The sequence below is a fragment of the Nematolebias whitei genome, chromosome 21, assembly GCF_014905685.2.
Source record: "Nematolebias whitei isolate Nwh7 chromosome 21, NemWhi1, whole genome shotgun sequence".
Taxonomy (NCBI): Eukaryota; Metazoa; Chordata; class Actinopteri; order Cyprinodontiformes; family Rivulidae; genus Nematolebias; species Nematolebias whitei.
Window position 1 is genome coordinate 29,093,325 of NC_056518.1, and position 26,276 is coordinate 29,119,600.

The window sequence follows — 26,276 nt, forward strand, 5'->3', positions numbered from 1 at the left end:
TCTCTCAACTTTCTCTTCACAATATCCCACAGGTTCTCTATGGGGTTCAGGTCAGGAGAGTTGGCAGGCCAATTGAGCACAGTAATACCATGGTCAGTAAACCATTTACCAGTGGTTTTGGCACTGTGAGCAGGTGCCAGGTCGTGCTGAAAAATGAAATCTTCATCTCCATAAAGCTTTTCAGCAGATGGAAGCATGAAGTGCTCCAAAATCTCCTGATAGCTAGCTGCATTGACCCTGCCCTTGATAAAACACAGTGGACCAACACCAGCAGCTGACATGGCACCCCAGACCATCACTGACTGTGGGTGCTTCACACTGGACTTCTGGCATTTTGGCATTTCCTTCTCCTCAGTCTTCCTCCAGACTCTGCCACCTTGATTTCCGAATGACATGCAAAATTTGCTTTCATCCGAAAAAAGTACTTTGGACCACTGAGCAACAGTCCAGTGCTGCTTCTCTGTAGTCCAGGTCAGGCGCTTCTGCCACAGTTTCTTGTTCAAGAGTGGCTTGACCTGGGGAATGCGGCACCTGCAGCCCATTTCCTGCACACACCTGTGCACGGTGGCTCTGGATGTTTCTACTCCAGACTCAGTCCACTGCTTCCGCAGGTCCCCCAAGGTCTGGAATCGGCCCTTCTCCACAATCCTCCTCAGGGTTCGGTCACATCTTCTCGTTGTGCAGCGTTTTCTGCCACACTTTTCCCTTCCCCCAGACTTCCCACTGAGGTGCCTTGATACAGCACTCTGGGAACAGCCTATTCGTTCAGCAATTTCTTTCTGTGTCTTACCCTCTTGCTTGAGGGTGTCAATGATGGCCTTCTGGACAGCAGTCAGGTCGGCAGTCTTACCCATGATTGTGGTTTTGAGTAATGAACAAGGCTGGGAGTTTTTAAAAGCCTCAGGAATCTTTTGCAGGTGTTTAGAGTTACGTCGTTGATTCAGATGGTTAGGTTAATAGCTTGTTTAGACAACCTTTTCATGATATGCTAATTTTTTGGGACAGGCATTTTGGGTTTTCATGAGCTGTATGCCATAATCATCAGTATTAAAACAATTAAAGACCTGAAATATTTCAGTTGGTGTGCAATGAATCTGAAATATATGAAAGTTTCATTTTTATCATTACATTATGGAAAATAATGACCTTTATCACAATATGTAAATTTTTTGAGAAGGACCTGTATATACACACATGTATATATTCTAAATCTTGTTCAGAACTTCTTTGATTGACGTCAATGAGTTCCTCACCCTCCTGTAGAGATGTGTTGCTCTCTTAAAGCAGCTCTGCAGCTCGTTGGTCAGAGCCCTGCAGGACTCCAAGCTGACTGGTTGATCTGAACAGAAAGAAACAACAACTTGTTAGGTTTTATTATTAAACAAAACAGGATTACAGTCGGAACAAATTATTAAATAAAAGAATTGCAAATGTGCTTTGTGTTCACAGTCACCCACTTTTGGTTTTAGGACCATGATAAACTGATCTGGTCTTTACTAAGTTCTAACTTCAAGTTAGATCTGAATAATTTCAGAACCTGGTGAAGACCAGGTCCCACTTATAAAATTACAATACGGTATTTTTTTCATAACTGTAGTATCGTCATGTGACACGATGGAGACAACAGAAAACAGAAGGATTCAGAGGAAACATGTTGGAGGAGGAGTGACACGTCTCACCCGTTTCAGAGAGAGGAGGAGGAGGGGCGGAGCCAGAGAGATGACAGGATGAAGTGATGAAGAAGAAGAGGAGGAGGAGGAGGGAGAGGATGAAAGTCCAAACCTGGATCTTCTGTGTGGTCTGAGGTGAAACCTGCCGGAGTCAAAGGCTCCTCCTCGGTCTGCGGTGGAGACACAGGAGGAGGCTGCGAGGAAGAGGAGCCTGCAGGCTTGGAGGATGTTGAGAAGGAGTCCAGGACGGGTTTGTCTGGAAGTGGTCGGCTGCAGCCAGGAACACGAGCCTGGAGACCGCGGGTAGGAGGAGCAGCTCGATCACCATGGTTACCAACAGACATGGACCACAAGGAGGAGACGAGAACAGGGCTGACGGTGGCTTGAGGAGACGTGGCCAGAGATGAGTTCGAGTGCACCACGGCAACACAAGGAGATGGAGTCTCCTTGACCTGAGAGGAGGAGGGTGGTCCTGATGATGTCACTGAAGGATCTTCAGCAGGTTCAGGGAGGTGCAGGCCATCACCTATGGAGATGGAGCGGGACATCTTGGCCATGGAGCTGGCTGTGGGACTCATGTAGGAGCGTTGCGCTGCCAAGGAGGACGACGAGGACTTCCTTGGTGTGAGAGCAGTGTTCTCCTGCAGGGGGGACCGTGGGGAGGCAGGGCTGGGTTTCCCTCCGGGTGGCGCCGTGGATGGAATCCATCTAGGAGAGGAAGGAAGGGTGGTGGGACGCTGAGGGGGGACCTCTCTGGATGGACAAGAACCTGAGGGATCCCCTGCTGGAGCAAGACAGAAGGTGTTCAGTGTGAAGTCTTGTGGGTTGGAGTGGAGACACTTGTGGGTGTGAGCGTTACCTGCTTCAACCAGGCTGTGGACCGACTGAGCCTTCCGAAGGCCAGGATTCAGGAGGGGGGACGCAGCATGGACCACCAGATCTGGGTTCCTTCTGGGTTCCACTGCAGTTTGGATGTTCTTCTTCAGTGGTGAGGGGTCGGGGGCCGGAAAGACCGAGGGGGTCTCCTCCACCTGTGACTGCAAATGCTTTGGATCTTGCTGAATGTGAGGAGGCTGTGATCTGCCCTGAGGTATAGAGGTCCGGTCCTGGTCCAGCGCCTTGCTCTGGCTCGCTTCCATCAGAGGCCGGACCTCAGAGACAGGGGGCCGGACTTTTACCTCCCCCTCACCGCCCTCGTTGGACCACGCAGTTAAAGAAAATCCAGTCCGGCTGAGGAGGAAGGAGAAGACAACTTAACATGCTGCAAACACGGCGCCTGTCTGCTTCTGTCCAACGGGCCGACCCGGATCAGAACCAGGAAGCACAGACAACCACAAAGACACTCGAAGCCCTGCCGTTTCATCGGAGCGTTCAGTGTCTTACCTTCCAGCTGAGTTCTGGGAGAGGAACCTGGAGGAGATGCTGAGACTCTCACTGGAGCTGTGAGACGTTCTGCTCGGACCTCCTGCCAACACAAACATTTCACGTGACCTGATCCATTAGCTGCCAGAACAGTTGGTTTGTTTGATCTGTGGTAAACTGGGAGTTATTAACTAAAACCAACAGGAAGTTAACCAGCTGCGCCATCAGACCTGAGGCGGACAGGTCCGCTAACGTGACGAAGTTCTCCTTCAGGAAAGCCTCCTGGTCTGAAGCCTCGGGAACACTTCGAGATGTTCCCAGGTTCCCGCCTCCTTGTCCTTCCTCCTCGTCTTCCTCCTTCATCTCAGACTCCAGGTCAGAAGAGTTTCCACAGAGAGTGGATTCTGTATCTGAAGAACACAGGAAACAAAAGATGAAGACTGTAAACACATCAGAACTTATCTCGTCGTTCTTCGTCTTACTGTCTCCTGCAGGTCTTTTTGGACTGGACAACGTAGAGTTGAACCCCAGAGAGCAGCCGCTGTCTGGACTTGGTTTGTCCTGCTGTCCAGGTGCAGCAGAGTAGCTCACCTCCTTCACCTGAAACTCACTGACAGAAGGTGGAGAGGTTCTCCTTGATTTGGTCCTCAAAAATATTTCACCTCTCATAAAGTGGAGTTCTGTTAAATCCATCATTAGGACGTAGAAGAAATATGAAACATGTGTAAATCTACCAAGAGCAGGCCGTCCTCACAAACAGACCTCGAAGAAGGAGAATATTGAAAGAGACCTCCAAGACACCTGAGTCCACTCTGAAGGAGCTGCAAGCTTCAGCAGATAAGAGAGACTGAGCATACAAGAACTGTTGCCTCAGTTCTTCACTAGTCTGAGCTTCATGAACAGATACAAACCCTCTGTGCAGGGGGATGCCCACGATTGGGGGAAACAAGCCCTCCACTTTGACTGGTAGGCAATGAAGCTCTTCATAAAAAAAGGCCTACTGCATTCCTTTGAAGCTTTTCAGTGCCTAAATACTACAGCCTGTTAGGCAAATATTTATCTACGGTAGTGTCATTGATCATTGAAGACAAGTGTTATATACAAATACATGTCGACTAAAGCAGGCGTCTGCAACCTGCGGCTTTTCAGTCCCACTGCTGAGGCTCTTTGAAGCTTTCACCAAAACTAACACAAAATGTAATCGGTTTAAATTTATGTCATTTTACTTTAATGCAGGATGTTTATCTTTTCCACAAATAAAAGAGGACTCACATAGGCTCAGATGTTTTAATGATCAAAATTGGTAAAAACTATATTTCCCCCCCTTCGTTACATGAATTTAGCTTTTCTTTAATCCTAAAACGTAAAAAAAAAGTAAATAAATGTTAAAATTCATTGTTTTGCCAAGAAAACCCCAACTTCAACAAACTCAAAGTGGCCCATGAGCCACCAGTTGATAATCACAGCTGTAGCAGGTTTTCAATTCAATATACTTTATTGATCCCAAAGGGAAATTTCATTTCAATACATCCCGTCAAGAAACAACAGACACGCGGGGACAAGATGTCTGAGGCTGCAGCCGCAGAGAGCAGCGCCACCTTTTTCATTAGATAAGGAAAGTGAAAACATAAAAAGAAAGCGCCAGGTGCATTTTATTCAGCGAGCGAAGGACAATGACTCTTTTTGATCAAAAAGTTTGCGGACCCCTGGACTAAAGTCATCAGTTTGGGGATGTGATCTGATTTGAATATCTGGAAGAACATCTCACACAGTCGTGTTCTCATTTATTTTAAACGCCTTGGTTTGGCATTTTGATTGTTGGACACCTCCCTACAGAGGCATGTTCAACTGGGAGGAGACCCTGGGGAAGACCCAGACCAGTTGAGAGACTCTCAGCTGGTCTGGGTGTTGGTTGGTCATTAGTGGACGCGACAGTAAACTCGTTAAATCTTAATTATTTGGTATGCTAATAAGCATTCTGCCTGTTAACCAGTAAAACAAGTAAAATTCTGCTTTAATGACTGAGACATAATATCTTTTATCATGATTGCAGGAGCGTTGTGTAAACTGTATCCGATTACCGCCTTAGAGGTAAACTAAGAAATAGAAGTATCCCTGTTGCTACTTTCTCAGAGACTCAGATTGCAAGATGTTTGTGAAACTGTTCAGATAAATCTCCCAGCTGTCCATTTTTGATTCATTTTAAAGTCAAATATTAACAACATCAAACAAAAGCGTTTCCGTGAAATCTGTAACTGCAGCCTCACCTGTGCATGTAAAAACACGTCTTCTAGTGCAGAGAGTTCATGTTAGGATGTAATACCTGCCCGCCAGGCTCGTCCTGTCTTCCCATCCATCAGGAAACAGGACTGGATCTTCTGCATTCAGGGTCTGAGTGGACAGCTGGATGAAGTCTGGCCTCCGACTGCTCTTTGTTTCTTCATCTGCCTGCGTGAACAGAAACAAAAACTTGTTTTTAACACCTCAAGGCAGTGATGGCGAGCGGTATCTCTGAAGGGTTTGAAACTGATCACGTTTTATTTGCAGAACTTGTTTTATAGCTTTAGGTCTACTCCATTCTGTTTCAGAGCGACGCAGAAAAAGTAGTTCACGCATTTGCTCTGAGCAAACACACTTATCCCCTGAACAGGATCAAGCTTTGCTTGGATTCAAGTTGAGGTTGGAGTGCGTGAATCATGCACGTACCAGTGACAGACTCTCAGCAGCGCAGTCGTATTGAAGTGGATGCTGCTCGTATGAAGTACAGAGAAAACACAACCTGGCCTGCTCGTACTTTTCAAATTAGAATTCAAAATTAACAACAATAAAAGCTGGTGACTAAAGCTGCAAAAGTACAATTTGGCTAACTGACCTGGAGCCGTCCTGCTCACATTTAGGAGTATCAGCAGAGGTGGGCACAGTTCTGCTAATCCGCTAATAGCTAACAGTGGAACTAATGTTTCATTTAGCAGATTAGCGTTTTCACTAATTTAGGAAATCGTTAGCAAAAATTAGCTTCCACTAAATTAGGTTTAGCCAACTTTAAGTCCGATAGCAAAATTCACAAGCATGTTCCTGTCTGTTGTGGGCGTGCCTCAAGACGTGATTGGACAACACAGTTTCAACCATAAGGAGAGGAAGACGTGCGACGCAGACTGAGTGACAGTCGTCTTAGCGGTTTAGCATGAGCTTAACCTGTTTGGCGGTTTAACGTTAGCAAAGCTAATGTTTTGGTTAGCTGTGCCCACCGCTGAGTAACATACTTCATGAATTGATTAGAAATGGACAATACTCAGAATAGCTCGTATTGACGAGCTAATAATGGCTAGTCCGAATGAAACCGGTTCCAAAAGGGATTTTAGCATCTTAAAGCTCCAATCGTTGAACTTTCAAAGCAGTTCATTCAAACTATTTTATGCAAAGCTTTGCATCTTCATCACATTTGAATTACGCTGTTATTTCAGCAGAAATATTACAATGTTCCTGCTGGAACTGACACCAGGCTGCACTGGAAGTGCTACAGGGGCAGCTGTGGCTGAGAGGTGAGAGCAGTCGTCCTCCAGTTGGGGGTTCGATTCCACCAGCAGTTACATGTTGAGTGTTGCATGAATGTGTTTGTGGAGGTAAATGAGGGCACAGATTGTGATGTAAAGAGTTTTGAGTATCTTGATTACCGGTAGATAGAAAGGAGCTATGTAAGCACAGTTCATTTACCATTTACAGCTAGCTGCAGCTATTTAGTAACCCCAGAATTCCATGTAAACACTCAAGTATTGAGGCACTCATGGCATTGTAAAAACAGGGTTCATATGAACCACTATAAAGTTTGAGAGATTGGAGCTTAGCTGTTTGCCTCAGTTCAGTCTGAATTAAACTCTGTTTCTCCTAAGAGCTATGTACAGCAGGTAAGTTATTAACTGTTCATCATTTTTCCACAGAAGCTCTTTTTACAATGTCTAAAATATCAAATACCAAATAAAACAAAGGGAAATTGATGGTTTATTTGGATTAAATGATCCCTTCTTACCCACGCAGAGGTGACCTGCAGGCTGATGGTGCTCTGCAGCTTCTCTGTGGTTCCATGACTCAGAGGCTCCACCCTCTGACTCCTCCTCCTCAGGCTGCAGGTGTCATCAGGGTGGGGCCATACCTTCGTCTGAGGGGGGAGCAGCATCATATATGAATGATCAACTCAACTCATGTTTAAAAACAGTCCTGGTTTTAAAGTATGCAGCGGTGTCAGACAGAACCTCCTCCGGTCTCTCCTGAGTGTCGGAGCTGTAGGAGCCGAGCAGTCTCAGGTCCAGCATGGAGTTCACCATCAGGTCGCCATCAGCGCCGGTTGCCTTCCGGGACCAGCGGCGGCGAACGGGTCGAGTCGCACATGTGTCCTGCAGACCCGCCAAAACACAAAGTGCCTTTTTTATATTTCTACAGAAAATGGAATGTTTTCAGAAAAGGAAATGTTTCTGGTTTTAGCTGTTTTTAAGGTGGAGTCAGTGTCATGTGATCCATACACATGGTTGTTTAGTTTTTGGTGCAAACGCCTCCAACTGGAAACAAACTTTTTAACTACATGCAAACGTACCTTCCTGCTCTCTCTGCTGCACGCGTCATCAGACACTTGAGAAAGAAGCAAACGGAGAAAATGCATCAGTTTAAAAAAGAGAAAGGACTTTTTCTGTCAAAACGAGGCAAGAGCGCAGCTGCTGAAAGCAGCCGAAGAAGCTGAAATCGAGTCAAAGCTACAAGAAAGAACATGCTGGCAAAAAACTAAAGGTAGCAAAAAAAGTTAGTTAAAAGCTAAAAAGCAGCAAAAGGCCAGCTAAATGCTAAAAGTAATGCAAGACTAAATAAAAGATGAAAGCAGAAGTAGAAAAAGCTAGAATTAACAAAAGACTAGCTTAAAGCTAAAATTAGAAAAAGGCTAGTTAAAGGCATTTAAATTTTAGCTGAAAGTAGCAAGAGGCTGGTTAAAAACTAAATGTAGCAAAACATTAGCCAAAAGCTAAAAGTAACAAAATGCTAGTTTGAAGCAGCAAAATGTTAGCTAAAAGCAAAAGGAGCACAGGAGTAGCTAAAAGCTGAAGGAAAAAAAACTAGCTAATAGCTTAAAGTGACAAAAGGCTATCTAGAAATTAAAAGTTAGAAAGGGCTAACTAAAAGCTAAAAGTAGCAATGTGCTTGCTAAAAGCTCAAATGAAAAAAAAAAAAGGTCAGCAAGAAGTAGCTGAAAGCTAACTCAAAACTAAAAGTAGTACAAGGCTGGGTAAAAGCTAAATGTATAAACAGGCTAGCTAAACCCAAAAAGTAATGTTAGGCTACCTAAAAATTAAAAGTAGAAAAAAATTCCAGGTAAAACCTAGAAGTAATAAAAGACTAGCTAAAAGCTCAAGTAGTAAAGTGTTAACCAACAGCTAAATGTATCAAAATAACAGGCTAAAAGTAGCAAAAAGCTAGTTAAAAGCAGCAAATGTTACATTAAAAGTGAAAAGTAAAATAAGACTAACTAAAATTTAAAACTATAAAAACACCATTTCTGATCTGGTTCTGTTCAAAGCCAAACTGAAAACCTACTTATTTAAAATGGCTTTTAATATTTAACTTTTAGAATTTAGCATTTTTTATCTCTTTTACCTTATTTTATTCTGGCTGTTTTTAATTTGCACCAATTTATTGTGTTTTGTTTTTATTTGTTTTATCTTGTAAAGCACCTTGGTCACTGCAAGGCGTTGTTGGAAGGTGCTATAGAAATAAAGTTTTTATTATTCTTATTATTAAAACCTAGAAGCAAAAAAGCATAGCTAATATCTAGAATTAACAAAAGGATAGTTAAAAGCTTAATCTAGAAAATGACTAAATGGTATTTCAATGCTAGCTGAAAGCTAAAAGTAGCAAAGGCTGATTTAAAGTGTAACGTATCAAAAGGCTAGCTGAAAGCTAAAAGTAATGTAAGGCTAGCTAAGAACTAAAACTAGCAAAGTGTTAGCTAAAAGTTAAAAATAGAAAAATATTAGCCACAACCTAGACCATGCAAAAGGTTAGCTAAAACAATAGCTAAAAGTAGCTTATGAAGACAAACACAGAGCCAGTAGCTGAAGCAGATTTCAAAGAGAAAGTTACTGAAGGATTGAAATCTGAATGTATTTATTTGGGGAAAATCTTTGTAAACAAAGTAAAATATTTTTAAAAGTATAAGTTACTAAAACTAAAAGTCACAGCAACTATCTCTCAAACAAGTCGGACATTAAGATATACAAACAGCTAAAACTGTAACAAGTATGCAGAAGTAGTTAGATCCAAATAAATAACTAATAAAAACAGGAAAAACTGTCATTCGAACGCTGACTCAGCATTTATACAAAAAACTATTATTTTAATTTTTAATAAAGAAAATAATCACCTGCTGTTGATTTTTTTTTTATAGAGAGAATCATTGAGATGTGATGGTATCTCAGAGAAAACTAACCTGCGTCTTCCTCTGGACTTCCTGTCAGGACCCCTCCCTCCTCTTCCTCGGCATCGCTGTCAGACGACATGTTGATGACATCAGAGGAGAACGTCTCGCCGCTGCTCAAACACACAACCAGAAATAACGCTCGGGTTCAAAGTGCTGAAGAGTGAAAAACAACACGGTGGAATCTGATCTTGTTCTTGTTAGATTGTTCTTGTCAGAACCAGGAAACATTCTGCAAACTCCATAAACCCTGAGTCAGTCCTGATCCTCGTCTTTTTTTTCTCCCCCCCCCCTCTTTTTGTTGGTGTGAGGTCAAAGGTCACGTACCTGGGCTTCACAGCTTTCTGATGAGGTGCATTCTGGGAGTTTGACGTCAGCTGATCTGGCTGGAGATCATCGAGTCGCTGCTTCATCCTGATGGTCAGCTCTGGATTCAGACGCCACACAAAAATGCAACTGGACACACAAAGAACACACAAAGAAGAGAGGCTTTGAAGTCCGAAGGAAGCAGATAAAAGTTGTCCCGGTGGAGGACACGAGTTGGACCGTGTGGGACGTACCTGTCTGCTGACACCGTGATCAGGTGTCTGCAGTCGCTGCTGAACTTCATCCCTGTTACGATCTCTGAAACACAAACAGGAAGCAGAATGACTACAAGAACCAGGAGCCAAAACGTCTCCGCAGATAAACTCAAGGACTTGATCTTCCTGAAGGAATGCATGTCGCCCGCCGGCTGTCACGCCTGAGTTTGAGACTGAGACTTTTGTGTTTGTGAAGGTCAGCTGGCTGTGGCAGCCATCTTGACTCGTGCTGACTCCAACAGTTAACCAGTTGTAAACGTACATCCAATGATTACTGTCCGACAGTTTATGTTAAAATTTAGGAACAAACACACACAGACAAAAACATGATCGCCCGCCCTCGCCTTTCAGCAGCGGGTGATAACGGTAATAAATCGGCACACACGTCTCTAACAGACCTGAGTGTCCAAACATGGTGGCCACACATTCTCCTGAGAAGAAGTCAAACACGGAGACGTTCTTGTCCGAACACGATGTGGCCACATAGAGTCCAGACGGGTCGATCTGCACCTGAAGGACGCCGTGGACGAAGAGGAGGAGTCAGTTACCACTCAACTCATTTTAAAACAAGTGGTAACAACAAACCGATTACCTTAACGACAGTCCCGTCCTCGCCCTGAGAGCCTTTATAGACCTTCTTCTGTTTCCCGTTGCTGATATTAAAGATCCTGCAGGACGGACATGTCTTTAAACAAATGAAGACACAAGAGACAAAAGAAAAAAGTTGCAGGATTTACCTGATTTTTCGGTCCTGACAGCCTACAGCTGCGTACTTCCTGGTTGGTTCGACGTCCATGTCGTACAAAGTCGTCTTCCTGACAACGTGATGCGTTCGGGTGAACTCCAAACTCTCCCCCATCTGAGGAAAATATCCACCAGAAATGAACGAGCAGCTAATCTTTTAGCTTCTAAGTTACTCAGACGCTACTTTTACCTGCTGAGCTGTACGGAAGTAGACGCTCTTATCGGCGCCGCAGCTGATCATCCTCACCTTCCCCTCATTGGCTGTCGGACAAAAAGAAGAACGGGGGTTAAAACCAGCAGCTGGGTGTGCGTACATGGGGGTCAGAGGTCAACTGACCTGCAAATCTGACGGCGGTGATGGAGGACGAGTGCTCGTCCAGAGTCTGGACCAGGCTGTAGTCTCGGCCCGCGTCCAGGATGTGGATCAGACGGTCCCGACTGGCTGTGGCTAATAACTGGAGACCTGAACGATGCAAAGGAACAGACAGGAACGTTCTAACTGCTGCCTCTACAGTTTGTACAACAAAACATCAGCCATATTTACAGATTAGATCCAGACTTCCTGTTGGGCTTTTGAGAAGAAAGAATCTCAGCCTGTAGCTGCTGTGACCCATTTCAACAGGATTAAAAAAAGTGTTGGAGTTTAGTTTGTCCAGCTGAGCGTCACGCCCTGTCTAAGTTGAAACATCAAGTCAGTTTCCTGTAATTCTGAACAACAAACAAAAGGTCAGATGACTAACTCACCATTCACACTTTTATTTTGAAGGTCTGAGCTTGTGCTAACAAACACTTATGGTTTTTCCCAGCTGATAAAAAGTGAATTTTCCTTTTTGAACAGGATGTTTATCACTGCCTCTGAAAAATAAACTACAAAAATTACCTTATTTTTATTTTTTTTTCAGAACTGTTAATGAAGTTGACTTGACGTTTTTTTTTTTTTATGGAGTTTTTATCTCAAGCTGACTCACAGTCACTGAGCTGACTTACAGGAAGTGACATCACTCTTGCTGATAAACAGATAAACTGCTGACTGTTGGGAGTTTTGGGCCCGAGGGTTTATCTGCTTGTTAGCCCGTGTTAGAGCTGCAGATTTAAACCCATTAGTCAGAAATCCTTCATGCTCTGTGCTGCACCTTGGGGGTTCTGAGGTGGTTTTAAAAGCTGCCCAACAGCTAAAGGAAGACAAATTGGACTTATTTTTGTTGTTTTGTTTATGTTGAGACAAACTCTCAATTTGGGTTCTGGTGTCCGAATCAAAACTAGCCTTTCTGGTTCTGTTAGAGCTCAAAATATATGATGATCAGTCTCAGCTACCACCACACCATATTTTAGCTCAATATCTGTAAAACTAAACAAGTTGGAGCCTTTTTTGAGTTTGCTAGTGATGTTTACGCCTCTCCCTGTGTGTTCTGAGTGATCCTCACCGGTGTCAGGTTTGGAGAACTCGAGACACAGAATTTCGGAGTCGTGAGCCTGAACATTCAGGATCTCCTCCATGCTGCTCAGATCGTGAATCCTGGACACAAAACCACCACAAACACATCAAACCGACTCAAATAAAGGAAGAGGACCAGTAGCTTCATCGCTGCTTTACCTGAGGACCCCCATCCGGTCTCCAGAGGCCAGGTGTTGTCCGCTTGGACTCACTCTAAGGGTCCTGATGCCCGTCCTGCTCTGGTCCATCTGCTGGCCCTCTGAAACCGGTGACGTCACCTTCTCCGTGTTGCCGTTAGCAACAGCGACGCTGTCCGTGTCCAGGAGGCTGGTGGTGTTGTCATCCACATAAATAACTTTCTGCAGGTCCTAAGGGGTCAGAGGTCAGAGTAATGCAGTTGTACAGGTAAGAGGCGGAGCTTCTCAGGCATAGGTGCAGCGCTGCCGTACGTTACTCAGGATGTTCCTGTGGAGAACATTGTGCCGGTCGATGTTCCACAGTCGGATGGTGTTATCTGAGGAGCAGGACAGGAAGGATCCAGGAGGAAGGTGTGCCTCACACCCTCCTCTTCCTCTTCCCTCTGCGTACACCTGCAGGAGACCCAAAAAGAGGACTGATCGCAGGTATTTACAAGTGTCTCACGTTGCATGCTCAGGTATTTAAATGAACCACGTCTGGTTAAAAACCTCTCATCCCTACAGTGAAGCACGGTGATGGCAGCATCATGTTGTGGGAATGTTTTGATCAGCAGGGCCTGAGGAACACCTGGCTGAAGCTACACCTCCGTGTTGTGTGTTTTTAAAAAGGACACACTCCTCAAATGTCTTCTTAAATTCCATATTTAAATTATAAAAAACATGATTTACTTTAAATTCCTTAAAATGTAGGTAACATGTTGTAAGTGTTAAAAAAAAGACCGACCTCGAGGCCCCACACACACGACGAGTGGTAGAGGGCGGAGTACAGCTTCCCCGTTTTGCAGAGGTCCTGAACGTCCCAAACGTAAAGGCTATGGTCATTGTAGACACATGACAGCCAGTGATTGGTGGGGTCAAAGGTCACTGCCACTGCATCCGGATACCGAGCCTCTCCTCTGCAGGAGAACAGCTGGCTGGAGGAGCAGAAACACAGAGAGTGACCCTTCTCCTGCTGTGGTTTCTCTGGTTACACAACTGGTCTGAGTTTAGGTCTGATTCTGAGCCAGCAGTTTTGTGAGTTACCTGGCATTAACCATACTGGCGATGTCAGCGCCCAGGCAGTGTGGGCGGGGCAGAGTACAAAGAAAGTGCAGGTTGACGGGACTGAAGGCTCGGACCGTCCCGTCAGAGCAGCCGCAGAAGATGAACTCATCCGTGACGGACAGACAGGTGGCCTGGGACGCCTGGAGACAGACAGATGAAAGGACACGAGGGACAGAATGAGACTGCAGGACTGACTCTGCGCTTCAACGAAGCAAAGAAAGAACCAAAAATGGTGATAAAATGTGAGTTTTAAACGGCGGGTCCACTCATCGTCCAGACTCAACTGGTGAGGTGGTTATGAATGAAAGCAGCATGCAGCGAGTGACATGTTGACATCTTCAGAAAGTACTTTTAAAAACAGCTGCCGTTAGCTCAAGTGCTGCACATAAAACAGTCAGAAGATAAAGAAAACACTAAAAGAAACCTCCCTGTACAGTATACTGCAGCTGTGAGAACTATCAAAACACACAAGAAGTTGTGATTAAATGAACAGGAGATATAAGATCAGCAGTAAATGGAAACTGTAGATCTGTGAGGTGTAAAACATCAGGTTTGGATCTGTTTACAAACAGTAATAAAACCTGATTTTAAGAGTTTTTAACTCTCAGGTGGAAACAATGGTTGAAACGGTCTAAACCAAGGCTAAACTAAATTGCTCAGGAGGCCACAGTTACTAAAACCAAGAGCTCAGGGGCCAGACATCCAGCAGTTATTGTCATTAAGTTTGTTTTATGGTTTAAAATCTAGTTTTATTTATAAATGACCCCATTTGGAGGGCCAAACTGAGTTTACCCGTGGGCCTAATTTGCTCCCCGGGCCGCCAGTTGAATAGCTCTGGTCTAAACGTTAACAACATGTCTGTATGAGGCTCCGCCCACTTTTGAGATCGAGCCCATAAACACCCAAACATTAAAGCCCGTCAGGCTGATTATTGTCTTAGCCAATTAAAAATTATCTTTCTACATGAAAACTTTCAGAAATATGAACTGAAGTTCAACAAATTGGCAGAATGGCGCCCCCAGTGGCCAGATGTGTCGTTAGCAGACAAATTGTGAATCCCTGGAGGAAAATGTTTCAAACACTCGTCACGTTCTCGTTTATTGAGCGGCTTTTGTCGTTGTAGCCGTTTGTCCTGAGTGCAGCATCAGCTTTTGCACTATTGTTTTCCTGTTAATAGTTTATTCTGAACATTTTTTGTGATATAACTACTTCTGCAATCAGGAACTTTAATTTGTTTTTGAAATGTTTACGTTTATCTACAAATATTTTCCCATAGATACGTGTAATGCTACTGTTAGCTACTTCTATGCTAATTTTGTCCCAAGCGATCATTTTTGTACTTTTAGCTTTCAGCTATCTCTTAACTACATTTTGCTTTTAGATAGCCCTTTGCAAATTTTAGCTTTTAGCTATAGGTTTTCTCCTTTAAACCCTTAGTTAAAAAGGTGCACTCTGTTCAGAGAAGCAAACAAAAATACAATTATTTTTTATTAAAAAAAATTCTGCAACACAGAACCTTTTTTCTAGGTTGTCACCAGCTGTTTAATAGGCCACACCCCTTTTTGTTTTCACCCCAAAAAGGGGTGTGGCCTTTTGGCAAAGAATGGCGTGGTGATGCTCCAATATAGTGGTAGTTGTGATGACTGTGTAAAACTCAATACAATGAAATTAAATTTTTTCAAAACTATGTGTAATAAAATGTTAAAATGACATACGAGGAGGTCCAAAGAAACCAAGTCCAGAACTTACAGAGAGAGAGTCGATTCTCTGAACAGGAAGCAGAGGAGGAAGCAGAGGAGGTTCATAAACACACAGCTGGGAAGGTGCTAACGTGTCACAACAGGGAGTCACGCCTGAAAGGTTGAGATAGGACTCACCCGTAGCTCCACCCACTTGTCCAGGAGTCTCCGGTCATTAAACTCACACAGCAGACCGGACGAGGTGATGCAGAAGGTGGAGGCGGACTGCCGGCCCCGCCCACATGCCACATCACTGAAGAAGTTGTTTCTGAGCTCTCCGAGCAGCCCTGAACGCCCCAGGAGGGGAACTGTGGCGTTCACCTGACATCAAACAAACAAAAAAAGATAACATCAACAACTGCAGAAATCCACAAACAACTGATTGACACGTTGTCATGACAACCTTGGAGGTCTTGGTGTGGTCCAGGTACCAGAACTTAACATGTCGGTTCCCGGCAGTCACAAAGTACGAGCTGTCATCAGAGAAGGAGACGGCGGTCACTTTACTGGACACCTTATTGGCCGCCACCACCACGTTTTTCTGCTCAACAATAACAACAACAACATATTTTTGTTTACGATTTATCAAGGATTCAATCACACAGAAAAGGAGGTGTAACGATAAACAGGTTTATACAGTAAACAATACGCACTAAGATGGTTTCATTTAATTAGAAAAGACTTCTCTGTCCCATGTTTGGTTGGGTTCCTTCACCCGCCGCAGCTCTACAAACGAACCGATCCGTGTACCGTTACACCTCCAAACATCATAAAGCTCATCTTGGTCCACTACCTTCCAGTTCCACACGTTGACCATCATGTCATGCTGGTAGCCCACGCTGACGATATATTTGCCATTTGGAGAAAACGCGACACAGGAGATGCCGTATTTATGCTCCTGCAGGTCCGAGACCTGAAGACGCTCGGACACATCCCAGACCCGGACTGCTGGCATGTGGCCGCTCTGAGGAAGACAGGAAAACATGAGCAGAACTCGTCTCGGCTGAGTCAGTGTTTAGACGATTAATGTCTCTCCTGCAAACTTTGTGCTGTTTTAAACAGATTTATATCAAAGCACCAAACATCAGGATACAACGTTTATTCTCTGTGAGTTTAATTAAATATTCAACTGTAAAATTATCTTTAATTCCTTTAAATCACTGTTATACTTAAATCTACTACAGGGGATCAGCTGTGTTTGTCCACTCAATCTTCTTTTAGATGTTTTGAACAATTTAGCTTTTTAATGATCTACCACTAATTTTTTATTATTTGCTAGTGTTTTGCTTGTTTTAGCTACTGTTCTGCTGGTTTAAGCCTTCTGCTACTAATTTGCTAATGTTATCTTGTAGCTACTGTATTGCTAATTTTAGCTTTCAGCTACTTTTCTACTGGCTTAATGCTTTTGCAACTGTTTAATGAATTTAAGCGTTTAGCTACTGTTTGGTTGGATTTAGCTTTAAGATTTGTTAATTTGAGCTTTTAGCCACTGTTTAGCTAATTTTATATTTTAGATCCTGGTAGACTAATGTTAACTCTTAGCTACTGTTTTGCATGTTTTTTGCTTTTAGCTGCTAATTTGCTGATTTTAGCTTTAAGATAGTTTTGTTAATTATAGCTATTAGCTACTGTTTTGATGGATTTAGCCTTTAGATGCTGTTCCACTAGTTTCTTATTATTTGCTAGTGTTTTGCTTGTTTAGCAACTGTTCTTCTGGTTTAAGCTTTTTACAACTAATCTGCTAATGTTATCTTGTAGCTACTCTATTGCCAATTTGAGCTTTCAGCTACTTTTCTACTGGCTTAATGTTTTTTAAACCGTTTAAGCTTTTAGCTACGGTTTGGCTTATTCAATATTTTGCCGATGTTCTGATATTTATATATATATATTTTTTGCTTGTGTTTTGCTAATTTTAGCTTTCAGCTTCTGTTCTACTAGTTTAACACTTTTGTGATTGTTCTGGTAATCTTAGCTTTTAGCTACATTTTGTCCATTTTAGCTTTTACCAATTGTTTTGTAATTTTTGCTTTTAGTTAGTTTGAATGGTTTTAGCTACTGTTGAGCTTATTTTGTTTTTTGCCAAGGTTTTGATTTTTTGTGACTCCTGAGCTTGTTGCATCTCTGAGCTACAGTTCTGCTGGTTTCAGATATTTTTTTATCTCCTGTTTTGTTGGTTTTAGCTTTTACAGTTCGGCTTCTCTTCAGCCGTCATTCGGCTCTCTGCGTTTGTGCATTTATTTTTTAGCAGAAAACGCTGGTTTGCTTTTGTTTGTTGGGACAGAGACACAAACACTGACCTCTCCCGTCACGATGTATTTTCCATCCGGAGAGAACGCCACCGTGGTGATGGCCTTCCTGAGAACACAAGAGGAGCGACGGAGAACCGTTCTTTATACTTTCAGAACCAGATTCACATGAAGCAGCAGCTTCATTTCACAGAAGAAGAGTTCAAGTTTAACGTTGTCTGATGAAGTCAAATCTTTTCTCGCTGTTTGACGTGAGGAGCCGCAGCAGGTTTACCTGGAGCTGTTGAAGATGTGCTGCTGTTTGTTCTTACGGGGGTTCAGCAGGACCACGACGCACCTGCAGGAACACAACCGGACCCGTCAGAACAAGGTCAAGCTGCAGCAGGTCGAAGGCCAACAAACATGTTTATTTTGAACATTTCTCAAACAAACTGTAAACAAATAAACATTTGCTCATCCTGGACCAACATTTAACATAATCAATAAAAATTAACTTCCAGCACAAAAAAAAGAACCTCGCTGATGCTTTGACCAGGATATGACAAGAACAAACTTTTTAAATAAAGGCCCAACACTCCTTAATGAAATGCATATCGCCCGCCATCGTCCATGAGCTTTAACCTAAATAAGAGTCGTAGGTTCAACAGTTAGGGCTCAGAGTATGGGTTGTGGAGGACTCTCAGCCACTACCACAAAACATTTCTGCTCGGTATCTGTAAAAATCATCGAGCTGTAGTCATTTTTCTGGTTTGCTGTGGCGGCCATCTTGAATTGGACTGACTTAAAATCTTAATCAGCTGCAGATGTTTAAATATCAGTTTTTAGCGATGTTATTAGTAGAAATTGTGCCCGCATTGTGTTAAAAATGATGGTTGAAGGTAATTGATGTTTATGTAGTTATATTTATTTTTTTCAGGAGGTGGTGGCAGTGGACCAATTTATTAAAATTTCCATTATTTTTAAGAGAAAATATTTTCAAAAAACATTGTTCTACAAAAAAAAAAAAAACCTGATTGAGTGGATTAGGTCTGTGCCTAGAGGGTTTACTAACTGTTAAGAAATATATTTAGCCCTTTAAAAAACCCAATATGAAAAAAAATAAATAAATAAGTGTAAAATGAAATATTTCATCAAACTGAGGATGTGTCACATATTCAAAGCACCATCTACAGCAGGTAAGATGTTGTTTATGTTTCCAACAGAACCTCACTTCATAAAGCCTGAAATATCCCTTTAACCACACAATTTAAAAAAGACCGCCTCAGCAGTTTGGTCCGACAGAACATCTGCATTGCAGCAGAGGTGCTGCAGGGGGGAGGGGGGGAGTCGGGGCTCGGCTCCTGCTTTCATCAGTTTTTACAGCCTCACCGAGTCCAACTTCCCCTTACATCATTTATTATCATTTCTCTAAAGAAAGACTCGCGGTTTACAAATTAATTTGATGTCAGATCTAATAATTGCTGTTATTCGTTTGCCTCATTTGCAGATGAAAACAGAAGCTTTAAAGAATTTCAAATGGACCCGTAATAATCCAGAATCTTCTCTAAGCAAGCAGCCTGTTAATCCAGCTGAGGAAGCTGCACACACCTGAGAGTCCACGACTGACAAAGTCGTTTTGGTCAAACCTTGCCAATAAGTCTGTTAGTGCTCAGAGTATGTGTTGGGGATGACTCTCAGCTACTACCACACCAGAGTGTAGCTCAGAACGTGCACAAGTGACTGAGCTGCAGCTCTCTTTGTGTTTGTTAAAGCCAGTTCACTGTGGTTCAGGCTGTAAATGAGATGAGGCTCTTCATCACCTTAAGTCAGACCGGTGGTTGGTGAGATATTTTGTTAACACAGACAACAATGTCCCCAACAGCTGTCCTGTAGCTCTACGGACTGAACTGTGAGTGTGTCTGCAGAGAGCAGCAAATGAACTGGGCCCGGAGGAAAAGCGCTGAGTAAAGTCAGACTAAATGTTTCTCTGTCTGACATGAATGTCTCTTTAGTTTCCCCTCAGCTGACCCACATTCACCCCCCCACACACACACCCCCACACACCATTCCACTGACCCACTTCAGTGTCCCTCGTTAAACGGCAGCCTGTCCCTTCAGAGTCCGAGCACACGCCAACCAATCAGGAGCTCCCAGGCCTCCCACGCCTGCAGCTGATTGGTGGGAAGAAATTTAAAAACTAAAGATCTGTCAGCTGACCCGCCTCCTCAGACCGGGCCGATCCTAAACGTGTCGCCCGACGTCGAACGATCTGTAGCACTCTGAGTACGAGCTGGGGAGGACTCTCAGCCACTACCACACCTGCTGCAGCTCATGTGTGTGGAGCTGACGGAGACTAAGGTCAACGGGCTCCTGGTTGTGGCAGAAACAGGAAGTGAGAAAAATGCAGCTCGGTGACTTTTCTGAATTTAAAGCTAAAAAAAAAAGTTGAGCAGTAAATTCCAGAAGATGGCGCCGGGATAAGACAAGGAGCGGAAGTGTTTGTTACTCACAACGCTGGAGGTAAATATTTGTCACTCGGGGACGAGCTGCAGATTCTATCAGAGGAATGAAGTTCCATCAGAACCTCAACAAACGGGTTCTCCCAAACAACAACTCCGTACAAACATCTTCGTTATTTCTTTTACTAAGAACCAGAATCTGACGGTTCACTCAGGCTCACCTAGACTGGACACACAAGTCCTGGACTCAGTGGACTCTGACCCCCATCAGATCTGAATCCAGTCAGAACCATTGGACTCAGACCTGAGTCCAGTCAGAACCTTTGGGGTGAGGTGGAACGGGGGACTCCCATCATGGGCGTTTGGTTGCAGCAGCTGCATGATGTCATCATGTCAATATGGACCAGAACCTCTAAGTTCCCAACACTTTGTTGAACCAGCGCCGTCATGAATGAAGGGAGTTCTGCGGGCAGAACCCAGAACCAGCAAACTGTAACTCCCAAATTCAAACTGGACTTTATGAAGCAGCCATTATTTTCCTTCTGGGGTGGGTCAGGGAAGCTGGTGTCCATGTCCTCACTGTGAGCAGTGGGGGACACCTGGACAGGTCTGAGTCCATCACAGGGACACAATCATTTGCCCGCTTCCAGGTTTACAGATTAAAGCCCAGCTTGTCAGGAACGTCCCACAGAAGCTAAAAGGCCAGAGGACGAGCTGCAGCCGAGATTTGTCCGTCTTTGCTTCAGACTGTAGAGGTTAAACACGTGAGGAGATTATCGGGTTAAACGGAGCACGTGTTTGAAGCAGACAGGCTGCAGGTCTTCAGGAGTCCTGGTTCAGACAGAGAACTGAAGCGTCACTCACCCTGCAGGGTAGGCCAGCAGTCCGGCTCTCGGGTCACAGGCCAGCGCTCGGTTCCCCGGAGATGTGATGCCGATAACTTTCTCCAACATCACCTGGAAGACAAAAACCAGAGACGATGCACTGTGAAGTCCAAACGAGCCGAGACGACAGCTAAAATGTAAAAACCAGAACGTGCTGATGTGAAAAGATTTGGTTCCAGGCAGAAGATCCTAAACAGAAATGTTTCAGAGACTTCAGAAGTAAAGATGGACACAGGTTCAGCAGTCTGTCTAAAACTAGAGGAACGACTTCAGAATAAAGCTCCTGAATGAATTTCACAATAAAGTTTCTGAATAAAGACTTTACTCTCCATCATCTCCAGTTCATAATTTGATCCACAGATTAGAAGAATCTGAAGAAATCTGAGGTCAAAGGATGAGGCCCTCAGGGGCCACTGTGTTAAAACCAGGTCTGGTTCTGTTCAAAGATGTGGACACCATCTAGAACTGCTGCCATCTTCTCTGGACCAGAGCTCATTTCAAAAGGACTGAGGTGAAGTCCAGAACTGTTCTGTGATCAGACGGGTCCAAATCTGAAGTTCTGTTTGGAAACCACATCCTCCAAACTAAAAGGAGGGGACCACCCAGCCTGGACCAACTCACAGGTCAAACAGCTGCCTCTCTGATGGTATGGGGGTGCATTAATGCCTCCAGCACGTGCAGCTTCTACATCTGGAAAGACTCCATCAATGCAGGAAAGTTTCTTCAGGTTTTAGAACATCTGTTCCATCCAGCAGAGAAGATCCAGAACTGAAGTCCATCAGACCAGTTCTGTGAGTTTTTGACTTTCCTCTGAACCTGGGAGACGTCAAAGCAGGACGTCAGGAATGTCTCAGTGCGAGGGGACAACACTAAAGTCAAACGTCTCCAGTCCTCCAGAAGATAATCCTGCTATAAAAGGTCAAAACAGTCCCGACTTAATCTGGCATCATGTGAAGGAATGCATATCACCCGCCAAGGTTTTAAGACCTCACGCAGTCCGAGAGCTCTCAGAGACTGTGTAGGGGATGACTCTCAGCCACCACCACACCAGCATTTAGCTCAATATCAATATCAATATCAATATCAATACATATCAATATGTGTTTTTTAGGCCAGGTGGTTACAGCAGCCATTTTAAATCAGGCAGACATCAAAGGTTAACCAGCTGTAAATGTGCAGCTGTTGGTGGAACATGAAACTTTCTGATGCTTTCCAAAACACAACTCTGCGTCTGAGTGAATTAATTTATTTGGTTTGAAAATCAGGGTTACGTTAAAACTCGTATCAGAAGAACTCCTGCAGCTAAACTCGTTTTATTTTGTTTCTCAGGTTTGTCTCTGCGTTAACTTCCCCGAAGCAGGAAAACGTCTCGATTGTATCAACAAATATCTTGATTCTTACAACTTGTTTTAATTTTTTTTTTTTACCCATAAGGAAGTTCCTGAACAGATATTTGTCCCGACCACACGAGTAAAACTGGTCCGGTGAGTCGGAGTCGAAACACAGAGTTTAATGGAAGCAGCGAAGTCGGGCAGGAGTCCCGCAGGTTAAAACGGGTCAGAAACACCAGAAATAAAAATAGATTAAAATCATTCCTGGGCCGGTGAAGCACCTGGTGGTTTTTATGTTTCATAAAGGAAACAGGACAAGTTACATAAAAAAATCACTTCCAGTGTTGATGAAACATCAGAGCTCGGACACAATGGAAGTCAACGGGAGTTACTGTGCTCTGCACAGATTACAGAAAACAAAAGTCTTACAGCAGTTAAATGAACAAATATTAAACATACCTACAATATGATGTATGAACTACAGACGAAGTGTGGGAGACACAAAGTGTGCACAAATTTGTCAAATATAGACGGGCCAGACGCAGATATCTTACATGTGATTGTTTAAAAAGTGTTAAAGATATTAAAACAGCTGTTCAGTCGTGAAAAGTTTAAACTCTCAGTGATGGTTCTGCTGTGGAATCTGAGCTGGAGAACCAAACAGTGCTGGGTTCTACCACGCGGTTCTTCTAACTCTCATGATTTGTTTATTTATTTTTAATCTAAACTGTCCAACCTGAAGTAACGGCACACTATTCCTGAGCAAGGTGAAACTTTTTTGTACTTTTTGGACTTTTCCAAAACTAGAGGAGGATATATGTTAACAAAACCCTGTGAATAAAACATAAAAATAACAGACAAATGGTAATAACATTTATTTAAAACGCTTAAATAAACAGATTGTTTTTTTGAACAGAGGTAAAAGCTAAGATATTTTATGAAAGGAGAGTGAATTAAAGACTAACTTTGTTCGTTAGTCTTTAATTGATCACATTAAATAAAGATGTGTGTGTATGTGTGTATTATGTAGCAACCCAGAGAAACTGGTCGGGCTGCAAGGGATGCTGGGTAATGTTGTGGTATTTGTGTGAGACTATTGTGTTTTGTTACAATGGTTGGAGTGTGGTTTTTCTGTTTGATGTCCTGTTCAGGTTTGGGTTGACATCTGTGCTGAAGTGTGTGTTGACGGGTGTAAAACTGACATCATGTGTCTCAGGTTGTTCCAGTGTGTTTAAGAGGAAAGCACTTACAGACAAGTCGGAAAATAGTGTGTGTTCAAATAAAAAGAGCAACGTCACACAAGCTCGTATTCATCGTATATTCTTGCTAGAACCTGACAGATGTTACTTTACATATATATATATATAGTTGTGCATCTGATGCTTGACCTTATACTAAATAAGTCTTATTTAAAGTTAATATTTTCATAAAAACTATTAAATCTGCTGTATTCAATGTTTAAACTAATAATTTTTTTGTTTGGACCTCACAGAGAGCAGCACGGTGGCGCAGTTGGTAGAGCTGCTGCCTCACAGCGAGCAGGTCGCCCCAGTTCAAATCCTGGTCCAGGGCCCTTCTGGGTGGATTTTGCATGTTCTCTCCGTGCATGCGTGGGTTTTCTCCAGTTACTCCGGTTTCCTCCCACAGACCAAAAACATGCATGTTAGACTGATTGGTAACTCTAAATTGTCCCTAGGTGAGAGTGAGAATGGTGGTTTGTCCCATTGTCTCTATGTGTCCCTGTGATGGACTGGAGACCTGTCCAGGGTCCACCTCTCACACAGTGGCTGCTGGTCTGGACATGGGCACCAGTGACCCCCATGATCCGTTAAGGTCAGGTCTCTCTTGTAAATGAGTCCTCGAGGCTCAATGGGATTTACCTGTCTAAATAAAGGTTGAATGAAAAAGGAAGAAGCAGGTAAAAATAATTGTTGATGGACCTCACAGATACACATAAGTCCGTTGAAAACAGGTGTTCATCCTCATAGCAACATGTAACCGTAAAATATTAGTTATTAATCTAAACAGATTATCATTATATCATTATAAATTGCAGCTAGCCGTATACTATATTATTTATGAACCTTAAGTGTAAAAATAGTAAATAATGGTCCTGCAGGAGCTCAGAAACCCAGTAAACCTGTAGAAAACACACTCCGAGGACGCCGTTATGTTGTCGTCTGTGTGTGAGCGCGTGCCGTGTGTGCGCGCGCACCTTTTTGCTGAGGTCGTGCTTATTCCGCGCGGTTCCACTCCGTCGGAGTTTAATGGACGGGGAGCGCAGCAGGTTCTTGATGCGGCTGCGGATGGTTCCGGTTCCGTCGGAGGACATCGCGCCGTTAGCCGCCGGCTAGCCGCGTCCCTCTCGGCGGTCGCAGCTCACTCCGAGACGCTGCGCGGATCCAACGATCAACCATGAATCGCCTCCTCTGGTCCTGTCATGTTGTTTACGGACCGAACCGAGCCAGGCCGGAGCGTTCAGCTAGCCTGGACCTGGTTCCGAACGGGCTGACCCAGTTCCCTGCTGCTCCACATATTAGCTTGTTTCTCCGCCGCAGCAAAAATTGAACCGAGCAACTGAGAGTGGAGCTAAGGACTAGGAGGGATTCTCCACCGGCGTCAAGCCACACGCGGCACACCGTCAATTCCACTTCCGGAAAACTCTTTTCAAAATAAGGTTACAGACGTTAACGCATTCGGTACTAACATTAATTTCCGGAACAACGAATTTCAAAATAAGACTAAATTGGCTGTTACTGCGATTTTTTTATTTATTTATTTGTCCTTTTTACGGTTATTTCAAAGTATGACAAAGTAGATAGAATCAGAGTCTGAATACATTTTTAACCCTAAACAAAAATAGAGTATATTTTTGTAATTTTTGTCTAGGATTTTTTTGTTTAATTACTATGTTTACTTAAAAATATTGCAATATAAAATGAAAATATGCCATTTTACAACAAGGCTATGCTTATAAATGACTAATAAATAGTTAATATTGCTGTTAATAAAGTGAAAACAGTCAATAGGAGTTAATTAGTGCTAGTAGAAACAAATTTAGTTTTAGCATATAATTATTATATACTAATATATATATATATATATATATATATATATATATATATATATATATATATGTGTATGTATGTATGTATGTATGTATGTATGTATGTATGTATAATTAAATAAAAAATGCTGAGCAGCTAGAGAAAATTGACCCCAAATGGATTTCATATTTTGCTACAAGCAGAACAGAAGTTACTCGGTAGCTACACAGTAAATAAACTGAACTTGGTCTTTCTCTTTCCACATGAACCATCTTATCTCAAGCTTGGGTCCTCCACCAGAGATCATGAGGGTTCTGCTCAGGATCTTAGCTGTTCCTAAGTCAGAGACCTTTGAGACCATGATTCTGCATTTCCTCTTTCAGCTCTTGGCACCTCACCAGCTTCTCGGGCATGTTCCAGTCTCTTCGGATAATCACTGAAACACGTTTACTGATCTGACCTTCAGCTGAGTCTGCTGTGAAGACCGTCAGTAGTCTGAAAAGTTTTACACTTGTGAATCATCCTTTTCTCTGTAGAACAATGGACTCCAAATGACCTTTGACCCTTCACAAATTGCTGGGCAATAGCTGCTTTTCTGAGGTCATTGCTGATGTCTTCCCATCGTGGCACGGTGTTCACACACACATGTATGCTGCAGGTTAGAGGTGGTCCGACTGATGAGGATCAACTGATCAATACATCTGATCACCAGAATAATCCTAAATCTGCTCAACATTTTAGATATTAAATCTATAAATTTAAAAAGCCGGTTTGTCGTCTTGCACAATTTGTGTCATAAGAAAAAAAAAACTTTATAATTTGTTTTCATTGAGATCAAATTTAGAAACACAAATAAATAGAAAAAACCCTTTATTGATTTACTTGAAAGCGTTCAGACAACTTTTATCTCACTCAGAGGTTCTTAAACATCTGTAAACGTAAAACGACACAAAACTGAAGTTTAGACGACAGAACGTGTGGATTCTGCAGTCGGACCTGGAGCGGTTCATCCTGTTGGTGTCTCAGGACTCGAGGCTGAGCAGTACGTTTCACAGGATTGTTGTCAATAATTGTTTTTACTTATTGCTGTTGTGTCTTCAG

The 26,276-nt window shown here is 43.2% G+C and overlaps 1 protein-coding gene across 1 annotated transcript; it reads right to left on the reverse strand.

Moving 5' to 3' along the window:
- Positions 1 to 1,169: 1,169 nt before the first annotated feature.
- mapkbp1 (mitogen-activated protein kinase binding protein 1) lies at positions 1,170 to 24,568 on the reverse strand. The gene is made up of 30 exons (XM_037695019.1): positions 24,344 to 24,568; positions 20,778 to 20,869; positions 17,750 to 17,812; positions 17,527 to 17,584; positions 16,023 to 16,193; positions 15,633 to 15,770; positions 15,368 to 15,550; positions 13,470 to 13,630; positions 13,171 to 13,360; positions 12,699 to 12,839; positions 12,409 to 12,617; positions 12,239 to 12,330; positions 11,152 to 11,277; positions 11,005 to 11,075; positions 10,808 to 10,929; positions 10,663 to 10,738; positions 10,469 to 10,580; positions 10,050 to 10,113; positions 9,817 to 9,945; positions 9,502 to 9,602; positions 7,621 to 7,655; positions 7,283 to 7,423; positions 7,060 to 7,188; positions 5,356 to 5,480; positions 3,515 to 3,642; positions 3,263 to 3,442; positions 3,054 to 3,135; positions 2,530 to 2,900; positions 1,783 to 2,454; positions 1,170 to 1,339 (listed from the first exon to the last, which is right to left on the reverse strand). The coding sequence occupies exons 1-30, from the start codon at positions 24,458 to 24,460 to the stop codon at positions 1,206 to 1,208; spliced, it is 4,413 nt and encodes a 1,470-aa protein (XP_037550947.1). The 5' UTR covers positions 24,461 to 24,568; the 3' UTR covers positions 1,170 to 1,205.
- Between the last annotated feature and the right edge of the window lie 1,708 nt (positions 24,569 to 26,276).